Source organism: Gossypium arboreum, chromosome 10 (genome assembly GCF_025698485.1).
Source record: "Gossypium arboreum isolate Shixiya-1 chromosome 10, ASM2569848v2, whole genome shotgun sequence".
Classification (NCBI taxonomy): Eukaryota; Viridiplantae; Streptophyta; class Magnoliopsida; order Malvales; family Malvaceae; genus Gossypium; species Gossypium arboreum.
In genome coordinates, this window is record NC_069079.1 from 112,800,190 (window position 1) to 112,813,942 (window position 13,753).

The window sequence follows — 13,753 nt, forward strand, 5'->3', positions numbered from 1 at the left end:
ACACTCATACATTTACTTCACAAAATCACATGCACCCATACATACAACACATCACACATTTAAACTCACATGGATACTATACAAAAGATCACATATACACATTCAACAATCACTTAAGGGCTCATGCATCGTTACTTGAACATCAATATAAGAAGAACTTTCTAGAATAATTATAGGAGTCGAGACTAAGGTCCCACCTGATACTTACCTAGGCTGTAGCTTGGAGTTCTAGACTCAGACATCATTCTCGAACTAGCAGCAACAACTGCTTAAAGAATATAGAATCACTATTAAAACTCATTTATATACAAATGACTAACATCTCAATTACAGACAACCCTCATGTAAGATCTCTTATTCACAACTCACTATTCATATGCTTCTTAACAACCTTATTCTTTTAAAAACGTAACATGCAGAGCTATCAGACTTACCAGGAGGTGGAACATCCACTCATTAATTCAAAAACCTTAGTTTCCAGCTAAATAAAGGAAAGGAAAACATATAATTTTAAGAAGAAAAACCAGAGAGTAGTATTGAAAGAAGAAAAACCCTCTAGACAAACCTTTCTCTCCATATATATATCTAGTTCCCTTTAATGGAACTTGATAAGTGGCGATTGTATCCAGAATTTGTCTTAATAAATGACCTAAAAGATCCAAGAGAAACATAAATAAGAATCCTGTACAAATATTATTTGACCAGTCAATCCAGTTGACTCCTAACCAATTCACGTTACAAAATGCAATGCACAGTGCTCAGGCAAACTGGGCATACTATATTTTTTGCGGTAACTCACACCAAGCTTACTATTTGATTGTCACTCTCTTTTCTTAAATAGTAGAATACTCTGAGATAAAATCTTTAATTACTTATACGGCAAGTACTTTACGTAAACTCTTATTCACCAAAAGACTGCAAATGGACGGACTAGACTACGCCAAATAGATAACTTCACATATACACGTCTTCTAATCTAGTTCGCCAAATTTGAGGTGTGACATCCAAAATGAAATTCACTTATATAATCACTTGTTAAACATTTAATAAAAATATTTATCACCTCGATTTTTGAAAATGAGATCCCGATACCTCAGTTTCCAAAATCACTGACTTTAGGGTCAATACACTTGTACTTTAAATAACTCTCCACTTAACAAAGCCATTAGACCAAATTCCAATATAATAATATAATTAAATCATAAATATTAATTAATAATATTTACAGACTTAATCATCGGAGAACAGGGTTCTGAAATCACTATTTTTAGTACCACTGAAAATCGGGCTATTACATCCCAATGCCACTCAATATTTTATTGTTTTTGGGTTTATCAAGAACGAAATTGGTACAAAAGATATAGCAAGCTCTGCAAGCTTAAATGACTTCTGGAGGAGCACCAAAAAAATGTTTGGTGATAAGAGGGATCACTAAGACTCTAAATGCAAACAAGAAAAGGAGAGTATGATCAATCTATTTCCTGTTGTGAAATGTCATTGGTGTGATTCAAATGATCATAAGGGTTTCGAATGTTCGATTCACTATCCACCTAATGATGAAAGTTGTGAAGAAGAATATATGTATGACACTGAGCCTATTGAGGAGTCTTCTTTTAGTGTTACCATCGACAATGATGACAAGAATGAGCATGGAACTTCGAGTGACGTTGTTTGTAAAGGCAATAAGTGTGATTTTGTGCCTATTTTTTAGTCTAGATCTAACACTGCACCTTGTTCCAAATTTGATGTCAAAGAAGTTGATAGTAATAGTGAGAACTGTGATGATAATGATAGTGCACTTTGTGAATCGAAAAAATTTGATAATAAGAACTGTTTCCTAGAGTATATGAATTTGGATGAGTTAGACCTTTATTGTCCTCCTAAAGAGTTGTATTCTAATGAATTTAATGTTCAAATTTTTTTTAAGGGTTAAAGGGAAATGAGGATGTCATGTAAAATGATTGAAAGAGAAGAGACCTTGAGCGATAAAAATCAATTGAGTTCAATTTACATTGAAAAAAAGAAGAAAGAAAGAACCTATACAACGAAGAGGAATGATTATTTTTTCACTAACCTCAACTTGAATTTGTCTAAAGGACTTGCTTCTTTCAAGAATTTCTTTATTCTTTGAGAGGAGCTTAATTAAATCATTCCACCTATGATAAAGATTCTTTCTTATTCGACCAAAGAAAAGATTCAAAGACGAATCTTTTCAAGGAAAGGGGGAATGATACATGCACAAATGGGGTGAAATTTATTAAAGTCAATTCAACCAAGCTGCCAATTTTCAAGTTTGGAAGATCAATCAACTTGCAATGAACTTTTGGATGGGGTCTAAGCATTTCTAGGCTAAGATGTCTGCATAGCATTTGAAGAGTTATATTTTAGCTTCAAAACGCACTTTGAATCACTCAATTTCGAGTCTAAAAGCTTAAGTTATGATCATTTTACTGAAGACTATGTTGAATCACTCAATTTCGAGTCTGAAAGCTTAAGTTATGATCATTTTACTGAAGACTATGTGAGCAGAATCTATGGACAAGAATATCATGGGAAATTACGAGATCCAGGTTTTAATTCGAGTTTAAATCATAGTGGGTTCGAGTGTAATGTCTAATTTTGATTATATATGAACTCAATATTGTATCTATTAGGTTTTATTATTTTATTATTTATTTATTTCAAATTTTAGGATATTTTAAGTATTTAAAGTTGTTTAGGAGTTTTATGTTTCTTAGTCAATAAAAAGTTTAGTTCTACCAAATCTACTTCTTATTTAGATTAATTAGAGTTTCATCATACTTTAGAGTTTTATTTTGATTTAATTAGTTAGCCTATATAAAGGTCTCTTCGTTATTCATTAAAGATATTGATTTATTCATTCAACTCTTGGAGTTAATTTCTTTTGTGCAATGTAATTTTTAGAATCAATTTTTTCTTCTCGATTTTCTTCAAGGAGTCGTGAGAATCTATTCTTCATCTTTCAATTTATCAAAGATTATTTATTGAATGGTTGATTAGAGCCATTAATTGAATTTGTTGAGGTTTATATCTCAAACAATTCAATTGCACAACTATCTTCTATCCATATTCATCTGTTTATTTGATTCGTCTTTCACCTTCTAATTTTAATTTTCTTTATTTATCTATGTTTTGAATCTTTATTTTTTTTTTATTCTTGAATTTCTTCTTTTAGTTATTTTTGTTTTCTTTGTTACTAAATATGTTTGTTTCTTCTTTCAAGTTAGATTTGAATTTTGTGTTGAGTCGAACAACTACCTAGCAGAAAAAAAGGAAACCACTCCTTGGTCCGCTGCTTCCCTATCACCATTCCTTAGTTCTCATTGCTCTATGTATACTGTGACCAAAAAAAAACGTAGGGGTATAACATGTCTCCCTGATGATTTCCCCTGGAAGGTGTAAATGCTTCCGTGATAACCCCATTCCACAACCTGCATCTTAGCAGTAGAAATACAGTTCATAATCACCTAAATTAAATTCTAAGGGAAGTTTGCTTCAATGAAGGAGTCTTAGCTAAAATCCCATTGAATATAGTTTTGAGCTATTTCAATAACTTTTATATAATTTTGAGCTTTTTCCATAACCATTATGGCCATTTATCCCCACATTGCCTCTCTTAATCCTCCTGTGCAATAATGATATTATCTGTAATGTTTCTTCCAGTAACAAAGCTCACTTAATTAGGGAATGTGTATCAATTCTTCGAGAATATTATATAAAAAATCAAGCGAATTGACTTGTAAGTGAACGTGTAGATCAATTCATATAAATACATTACCGAAATTAAAAAAAATTATAGTTAAATTTCTTTTTAATACAACCTTCGTATTAAACATATTACAAATTTCTACTTCATCACACATAGATTACAAGTGTTACCATGTTTTGAATCAAAAACATAAGAAGTGCTACCATGCAACCACATATAAAAATTAAACCATATTTCAGAGACTGACGTTATCGCATTTAACAAATTGAAATTCATCTCACGCAATTACGTATCATTTTTTGCTACACATGAAAGAAGCTTGAAACGAACAAGCAAAAACCCAAAACCAAGGTCGTCACAAGGGAAATTATTAACTTTCATTCACTAAGAAAAGGGCCCAATCTCAAGCACATTCTTTCTCGTACACTTCACTGGCATATTTCCAATTGATGACTTTCCATATGTTCTTCAGGTAATCTGGTCTAACATTCTTGTACTGCACCATAATAACATAAGTCAAAGGGACACATAATCAACAGGACAAAAGGATTTGCTAAGAATGCTGTCTTCAAACAGATCAATGAATAAGCTAAATTCTTGATACACACACATATATATCCCTTCCTTGTGCACGCACTGGAGAAACAGTTGTACAGAGATTCTCTTAAGAGGAAACAAATTCCTAACCACTTCTATTGACTTAACAGGGATATGATGCAGTGATAGGCTTATTTATGAAACTAAATCAAGTAAACCATAAGATCTTTTCGACACTCCCTATCTTCAGTCATTTGCAGGAGTGCAACAGTGCAAAACTCAGTTTGTTGCTGTGACTAATCGTAGAAGATAACTTTTGAAAAATATATATAGTGGACAGCTTAAAGTTTGAGAATTACCTGTAAATAGTACGCATGCTCCCAAACATCTACGCCAAGCAAAGGAACTAAATGTGGCCCTTTAGTCACGAGTGGATCCTGCAGCAAAATTTCCATAATTATATTGAACCTGGCAAAATCTTCTGGGTTTCTTTTATCTTCTTACTACAATAGCCACAACTCTCAAGGTTCAAGAAAGATATGAATTTGACAAGACTTCAAACTTCAATCTATAGAAACTGATGGCAAGTAACCTCTCTATAAAAAGGGGAAAAAGAACACATCATAGACCTATAAGGTTATGGCCAACCCCGTTGCTTGGTAAATCTCCTAGAGAGCATAATCTAATATCAGATATTCTCAGTTATTAAGTTATGTCTTCCAGCAAAGCAGGAAAAGCAGGACGATAGAAATAAGTAGATTTAAATTCAACCAAACCAACTAAGATGCCACGGTAATTGGTCTTGGTTTATGCTATATATTACAATCATACCTGATTTGGAGTTGTTTCTATAACGAGTTTCTTTAATTCCTTGTTCACTCCAAGCCACTGCCAAGGCAAAAAGGAACCAAACAAGAAAAGAGAAGTAAGTTATAGATGCAAGCCATTCATGACCAATAACTAAAATTAACCAAATTCCTTACCACCCAACCAGAGCCCTGCAAAGCAGCACCCTCAGCATTCATCTTCTGAATCAATGATTCCAATGAACCAAAGTGTGTGTCAATAGCCCAACCCAAGGAAGCTTTTGGAGGTTCACCTCCTCCTTCCTGTCATGTAAACGTCAATAAGCAAAGAGGGAATGGATTTGAAATCACAAGCTCCATCACGTATTACTTGGAAATATGGAACTTACACGAATAGGGGCAAGGTTCTTCCAAAAAATGGAGTGGTTGACGTGACCTGCATGAGATACCAATCATCCAACATAAGGGGAATTTAATGTAATCACCTACAAAGGATAAAAAAACAAAGAAAGCGACAGTCTAGTCAATAGACAACTGTCCTAGTTACACAGAATCATTGATCAAGCATAATTGAATTATGCTTGTGTCTAATGAACTAAGTTTTTTTTCCCAACAGATTTGTAGTAAATCATCGAAACTTAAATTTCAAAACAATGGCGCATGAAACGAATGAAATCAAAATTCAATTGGGCTGAATTCCACCAAGTGAACTTCGGTATCAAAACTAAAGATAACATTTACATTTATATCATTCAAATTTCAAGATATCCTATTTACTTTCGTAATCAGAAGCAAAAAGAAAGTAAATTAAAAAAAAGCGTCTTACAATTTCAAAATCTGTAGAACAATCCCAAAATTTCAATCTTTAAAAGAGAAATTCGATTAATTAGTCGAACAATTAAAACAAAAAATTTACCTCCGCCGTTGAACTTGATGGCGCTTTGCAACTTAACGACGGTGGAAGAATCACCTTTCTGAATAGCCTCATGGAGCTGCTCTAAAGCCTTGTTATAGTTAGTGATGTAAGTTTGATGGTGTTTTTGGTGATGGAGTTGCATGATCTCTCCACTAATGGCGGGCTCAAGAGCGCCATAGTCGTAAGGAAGATCGGGGAGGGAGAAAGTCTGCAATGATCGAGACAGAGGCAGCAGCATCGTGGAATTTAGGCCCAATGTTAGGGTTCTTCTGGTGACTGACGAACGAAGAGCCATTAGGAAATACTTTTGGATTAATTTTTCAAAGGGAAAGAAGAAGGGCGTGAAGTGATGTGAAGGGGTTTGGTTTATATAGGAAGACGGGAATTGAGGAATGGGCTGGGCTGGGATGGAGAAAGGATGAGTCTTCAACTCTTAGGTCAAATTAGAGGAAAGGACACCTCGTCACCTTTTGGCAATGTAGTCGATACCGACAAATTATTTTATGAACCTTCTGTAGTCCATTTATAATTATTTAATAATATTTTAATAATTTTTTTTATGTTATTGACATATAATTTTAATAATTTTATTTATTTTGTACTTTAAACTCGAATCTCAACCCTAAATCCTGACATTAAATCCTAAATTCGAACCCTAAATCATGAATCTCGAACCCCAAATACAGATTGAGAGATTCAAGGTTTGGGGTCAGAGTTTAAAATTCAAGTTTTGATTTTGAATTCAGGGTTTGATGTTTAAGGTTTAGGGTTTAGGGTTTGAAATTTAATATTTAGGATTTTGGATTTTGGGTTTAGGGTTCGAGGTTCGAGGTCTGAGGTTCGAGGTTCAAAGTAAAAAAAAAATTACCAATATTATGTGTCAATGACATAGAAAAATTGTTGAAATGTTATAAATAATTAGAAAGAGGCCATAGATAATGTGGTGGGAAAGACTCATAAAATAATGTTTCCCATATCGATAGATATACCATTTTTTATTAGTACGGGTAGGTATTGGTATCAGTTTGTTTTGATATGCTGACCTATTTTGTATTTATGGAGATTTTTAAAAGTATAATATATGTGTATGAAAAATATTAGCTATAATATCGATGAATGAGATTAAATAAATTTCAAATACAAAATATTCATCAATTATATAAAATATTAGCTTAATTCATGATTTAGCCTCTAAAAGGATACCTATTTTTCTACTTTGATATCTAAACTTTTCTTTGGTATCTAAACTTTTCTTGTCCCAATTTAGTACATAAAGTATCAATTTCCTCTATTTTTGGTCCATTCTATAACGCATGTTAAAAAAAAATCGGTTAGGCAACTTTGGCAATTGGAAAATCGCCATGTGGCATGTTTTGGCTAATGAAAAAGTGCCACATACAAATTAGGTTTATTTAAAATAAACAAAAATTAATTAAAAATAAAATTATATATTAAATATTTAAATATTAAAAAAATTTTAACTTTGATCGACCGTTGATTGATTTTGATTGACTGTTGACTATCTATGTGGATGATTAGAATATGATTTTAATGTTATATTTTATTGATTAAAATAAAAAAATTATATATAATAATTATAAAAATTAAAAATAATATTTTTATAAAATTTTAGAATATATAATTATAAACTTTTTTATTTTAATATTAGGAAGGATGTCATTAATAAGAAAACATTACAGGACTGCATGACAGACAAGTGTTCTTCCCAGCCCTTACCTGCATAACAATACCAAACCCTCATAAATGAAAAATAAAAGTTTTACAAGAAAAAAAAAACTTTACTTTTAAAAAACCCCTACATAGACACAAGTAAAGCCTAAACCTAAGAAAAAACCCAAACACCAAATTTGAAATAAAAAAGAAAGAAAAACATAAAGGAAAAAGAAAATTGTTCAACTCTCTGGCATCCCTTATCAACTTCTCTACTACCATCGTCAAAACCATCAAATATCCTACCTTTTTTTCGTCCATGATGGAATGTATGTAGAGACTAAAACCATCGGAGTCCTTTCATTTGCATTTCGCCGGCTCATTTCACCTTTCAGACGGGAACTTTTATCTTCTTTGAGCGCCGATTCCATTCTTGGATGTGCCTCTTCAATTTAAATCCTCGATGAATCCCATTGTTTCCCTTCCTTCGCCATTATGTGCGCCAAGTGGTGCATCGATTTGCCCGTAAAATGACAGGTAAAGCTTTCAAGCCTCCGAGCCCGTTCTCTTATTTCTTTAATAATCACAACAATATTTGATTTGTCCTCTTCAAACGTTTGGATTTTCTTTATGACTATCAAGGAGTCCCTTTCAATCGCTAAATTTCTGAATCCTAAACCTTCAGCTACTACCACCGTTTGTAAACAAGCTCTTGCTTCTGTCGTGGCTGCATCAGCCACAAAGGTATTAGGGTAAGTATATGCTACCAGTATATGTCCTTCGAAGTCTCTAAAAATTATTCATGTTACTAAAATCAGCATATAACTGTCATACTCTGCATTAAAATTACATTTTACCACATTTATCCTCGGTGGAATCCATGAACAATCATTTTTTCGAACACCTGCTTCTGTCACTACTTCCAGTTGAATGTTCTCTATGTAAAATGCCTTAATAAAAGATATCAATCTCGTTATGCACTGCCTTTCTCATTGATGATAAACTTTGTTTCTGTAATGCCATACTGCTCATAATGTGATGACTTACCATTTACACTGCACTTCTTTCATATTCAAAAATAAATTTGCTAACCACATATTCCAATTTTGTTCCGGGCTACTGGATGAGCCATCAATCCCCACTCTTTGCAGGACACATTTAATGAACGTGCATTCCTAGAAGACATGACTCATTGATTCCTCCATTGTACGGCAGAGAGGACAAAGATTCACAACCTGTAAATTTCTATCTTTTAAATTGTTAAAAGTAGGGAGGAAGTTATTGGCAATTCTCTAAGATGTAATTTTGATTTTGCTTGCAACCTGTAATCTCTATAATTTGTTGTAAAATTTCTGTAGTAGCGTAGGCTGATGTATCCTTTCCTCTAGCCCTATTATCGTATCCTTCTGCAACAGCCATTTGTATCCACTTTTTTGCGGAATATACACCTGTTTTGTCACCCCTCCACACCTTTTTCATCGTGAATATCCACTGCAGCAAGTGGGATAGAAAGAATTCTGGATATTTTCTCTTCCTCAAAAAGCTGTTGTAACACACCAAATCTCCAGGTAACATGATCAAAATTAACGAGGTATGCTATTGATGTAAAATTAATATTAATATGTTGAACTCTTACTTTGCTATTCCCAGGTCTCGGGATCCAAGCTTCATTCCAAATATTAATCGACTTTCCATTCCTCACTCTCTATCCCATTCCTTCCTCCCAAAGTTTCCTCGCACTCCAGATACTCCTTCAGGTAAACAAAGGGTAAGATCCTAACCTCACACTCATAAAGTCAGTATTCGGAAAATACTTTGCTTTTATAACACGTGTAAATAAGCAATCTGGCTTCGTAATTAATCTCCAACCTTGTTTCGCAAGTAAAGCTATATTAAAATTCGCCAAATCCCTAAAACCAACCCTTCTTGATATTTCAGTTTACACATTCTTTTCCAATCACACCAATCAATTCTCTTCCCTATTTTAGAATTTCCCCACCAAAATTTGCTAATAATATTTTCAAACTGACGGCATAGTGAAACGGGAAATAAGAAATATTGCATAGTATAAACTGGAATGGCTTGTAATATAGCTTTAATAAAAACTTCTCTACCTCTAAGTGACAACTGGCGAACACTCCAACTTTCAATACGTTTAATCATCTATCTTTCAAACTCGCAAACGCCTTCTTTTTTCACCTTCCAATTATAGTCGATAAACCCAAATATCTCAATAGATTATTGGAAACCCTTACCTCAAGAATCACTCCAATCTGTTCTTGCATATCGATTTGAATATTGCTACTGAAAATAATTAGTGATTTCTCAAAATTAATCAACTGCCCTGAAACCCCTTCATATTCATTCACAACTGTTTTAATAGCATTTGCATTATCCAAACTTACTTCCCCAAATACAATACTATCATCAGCAAAGAAAATATGAGTTAAACTAAGTCCTCCTTTCCCCATCCTAACACCTTTAATAGCTCCCTCTCTTTTTTCCAATTGAATGAGTGAAGAAAAACCCTATGCACAGATAAGAAAAAAAATATGGGCTCAAAGGGTCCTTTGTCTCAAACCCCTTGAAGGCTTAAATTTTTCTCCTCTAATCCCATTAAACAGAACCGAATATTCCACCGATCAAATGCACCCCATCACAAGATTCGGCCATTCATCACAAAAACCCATTCGTTTCATTACTTGTTCAATAAAATTTCATTCAACCCTATCATAGGCCTTGCTTATATCTAATTTCAATGAAAAATAGCTCCGATTTTCCTCTCTTTTGGGTTTTAATGTTTGTAAAACCTCATAGGCAATTATCACATTATTTGTGATTTGTCGTCCAAGAACAAAAGCTGCTTGTGCCTCATCAATGTGCTTGTCCAACACAGTTCTAAATCTGTTAACAATTGTTTTGGATATGATTTTGTACACCATATTACATAAACTAATCGGCCTAAATTGTGTCATACAGTTTGCGGAATCAACTTTTGGAATAAGCACTATACTAGAACATTTAATAACGTCAATTTTTTTTTCCTATTAAGAATTTTTAAACAAAACTTTGTGATAATACTCTGAAATAACATACTTTTATGTGTTAATTTCATATATTTTTTGAGTATGGTTCTACTAATTTTGGTTTTTTACGGTTTTTTATCTTGTAGGGATTAAATTGAAGGCAAAAGAAAATTTAGGGGCAAAAAGCATGAAATTAAAGACAAAATAGGTTAGCATGAGAAACAGGGAAGAAGTGGTGCCTAAAATACAAAGTATGAAAGACTTGGGGCAAAAATTCAAAGAAGAGATTTATGAACATAAGACTTTATATAAATTTGAATTTTATTTTTAGGATTATTGTTAGGATTATTATGATATTGTTTAGACTTAATTTCAAATTATATCTTTTATTATCTTCTAGAATTTAAATAGGAACAAGCTAGGTTTTTTATGTACTATAAATAAGAGATGAAGTGACATGAATATGGACTCATCATTTTCTGTAAAAAAAACTCCTTCCCCCTAAAGCTCTTAACTTTTTGTTTTTTTTATTTTCCAATAAAATCCATTCCATTAAACTTATTTCTTTTTTTCCCAAAAAGCATGAGCCACCAAACTCATCTAGCCAAAAGTTATCAAGACTCAGCCAAAAAAGTTAATGAGGCTTAGAAACCACATTAACCCTTCTCAACGGGTATTCATCATTTTTTCGTATTACGGGACTGAAATTCTGTCCATGTCCTTCCAAAAGTAATTTTTTTATCTTGTGCAAAGGCGGCCGCTTTGCATGTTTTGGGAAGGTTGCACAGTCGGTTCGTTAACTTACTGTATCAGAGGTTGTCGAGCCCAAGAGACGAAATGGCGTGGCATTCGCCATTGAGAAATGGTGATCTAGTGTACGACGGTCTCACAAAAGTGACAGTTGGCTAGAGTCAGGTTCCTCTAAATTGTAAGGCTAAAACCTAAGTGGACCTATGGTCATAGGCGTCCTCTTCCACTATAACCGGCTTATTTGAGAAGGATCATCTAAAAGTCGATGATTGAACCAAAGGAGAATCGAGATAACCCGGAGGCTAAAATCCCCTAATTGGAAAACCCCTTTCTTTCAACTCTGCTTCTTATCACATTTACGATTTTGATCTATTTCATTTCGACTTATCCATATTTTTTAATTCTATTTTATTTTATTTTTTCCAGGTTAGCTATTTTTTTTAGCACGACAGTGTCCGGGATTTTAAGAAACAAGAAGCTGTAGCGATCCAGTCCCTAAGGATTTGACCCTATTTCCCTTATACTATTATTTTTGTTATTTCTTAAGGATAGGTTATTTTTTGTGCTTTCAACGACACACCACTTTGTAACCTCCTCTCCCACAATATGTCAATACTTGTGGAAAAAAAGGGCTGGGAAACCGTCCATACCTGAAGCTATCAATGGTGCAATACATTTAACTACAGTTAGAACTTCCTCAGGTTTAAACTCCTTGACAAGCTCAACATTCATATTTTCTTGGATGCATATTGAAATTCCTAACAGTACTCTATCAGTGTTCCATGTATTTGAGGCTGTAAATAACTCTTTAAAATATCCCGTCGCCAGCCTTGCCTTCTTCTCTTCTCCCACAATCTACTCTTCATTCGGCCCTTTCAGTTTTTTATATTGTTCCTTTTCTTCCGCTGATTTGCAAATTTATGGAAAAAAGATGTATTTTTATCTCCAAATCAAAGCCAATTCACACTTACTCGTTGTTCCAGAAAAGCTTATTTTTATCGGCTTCCAAGTTTAAAGCTAACTTAACTTCTTCCATCTCTGCCAATGTATCATCATCTGGGTCAATTGAGCACAATTATTTCAATTTTGTAATCAATAATGCTGACGCTTTCCTTTTATTGGCTGATATTTGTCCCATCTCTTTTTTAAGGATGTCCCCTAACTTACCCAACTTTGTAAGAATCTCATCCATATTTCTTTCCCAAAACTCTTTAACTATTTGTTCACAACCATCCTCCATAATCCAATTTGCATTAAATTTGAAGTTCTTTCCCCAATTTGAAAATTCAATACTCTCTAATCTCAAATCCACCGAGATAGGACAATTGTCAAAAAAAGCATGTGATAAATATTTTAAATAATATCATAGAAAAGTCCTCCACCAAACTGAATTTGTCACTCCTCTATCAATTTTCTCTTGGATGTTATTTTCAGGTAACCTCCCTCTTTCCCAAGTGAACCATATCCCCAAAAGACCCAAATCATTAAGATCACTCTCCTCCAATGCTTCTCTAAACAGAGTTATATTTCTTTCGTTTCTCAACCACCCTTTTTTTTCTCAAAGAATACATAATTTCATTAAAATCGCTCATGACCAGCCAATATAGGTCTTGACAATATCCCAACCTCTTTAGTAGTTCCCATGACTCTATTCTTTTATTCTCTTCCGAGGCACCATAGAACCCTGTAAGTCTCCAATGTAGCATACCTTCTATTTCCATAACTTCCACATTAATATGATTAGCCGGATAACTTTTCAATTGTACCACACACTCTCCCTTCCTATAACGCCCCAAATTTAGGCCTAGAAGTATTAGGTGTTGAGCGTGGGAGCAGTTCGGAAGCTGCTCATAAATATTTAATTGTGCAAAGAAGTGACACAAATGCATGTCTGCTTCAGTGGTTAAGGGCTCTAGGAAGTGTCTGAGAAGTCTTGAGTTCAAACTTGGAATTTAGCAAAATTTTTTGTTTTCCCTTGAATGAATCTGGACAATAGCATGTAGACCTTATAAATAATTGTAGGTGAAATATGACACAAATGAGCGTGTAGTCTAATGTCAAGGTGGTGTCTTACTTCTGCTAGAGGACTTGAGTTCGAGTCCTAGGTTGCTCAATGGAGAATTTATTTTGCTTTTGAGCTGGGTAGGTGGTGGAGTTGGAATGAGACTCTCAGGTTGAATTGGTCATGAGAGTTTGAATAGAGTTTGAATGAGATGTTGGAGTGATTTGGGGAGAAAATCATGGAGAGGATTATGGAGAGATTTTAGGAGAGGATTAAGGGAGTTTGAGGAGGGTGATAGTAGTTAGCCGAAAATGA

The 13,753-nt window shown here is 33.8% G+C and overlaps 1 protein-coding gene and 1 long non-coding RNA gene across 2 annotated transcripts; one reads left to right on the plus strand and one right to left on the minus strand.

The window, feature by feature from the left end:
• Positions 1 to 3,825: 3,825 nt before the first annotated feature.
• On the minus strand, positions 3,826 to 6,378 carry LOC108487077 (superoxide dismutase [Mn], mitochondrial-like). The gene is made up of 6 exons (XM_017791306.2): positions 5,990 to 6,378; positions 5,463 to 5,509; positions 5,251 to 5,376; positions 5,099 to 5,155; positions 4,627 to 4,704; positions 3,826 to 4,226 (listed from the first exon to the last, which is right to left on the minus strand). The coding sequence occupies exons 1-6, from the start codon at positions 6,282 to 6,284 to the stop codon at positions 4,134 to 4,136; spliced, it is 696 nt and encodes a 231-aa protein (XP_017646795.1). The 5' UTR covers positions 6,285 to 6,378; the 3' UTR covers positions 3,826 to 4,133.
• A 2,090-nt stretch (positions 6,379 to 8,468) lies between these two features.
• Positions 8,469 to 11,198, plus strand: LOC108487469 (uncharacterized). Its single transcript, XR_001871654.2, has 3 exons — positions 8,469 to 9,228; positions 9,311 to 9,428; positions 10,833 to 11,198. It is a non-coding gene; the product is annotated as an uncharacterized LOC108487469 (long non-coding RNA).
• Positions 11,199 to 13,753: the final 2,555 nt, after the last annotated feature.

Excerpts from the sequence above, each read along its gene's own strand:
- LOC108487077 (XM_017791306.2), bottom strand. The coding sequence starts at position 6,284 with ATGGCTCTTCGTTCGTCAGTCACCAGAAGAACCCTAACATTGGGCCTA. Across the intron at positions 5,156-5,250 it reads TGCAGGGCTCTGGTTGGGTG|TGGCTTGGAGTGAACAAGGA; the intron begins GTAAGGAATTTG and ends TTGCCTTGGCAG. Across the intron at positions 4,227-4,626 it reads AGCATGCGTACTATTTACAG|TACAAGAATGTTAGACCAGA; the intron begins GTAATTCTCAAA and ends ATTATGGTGCAG.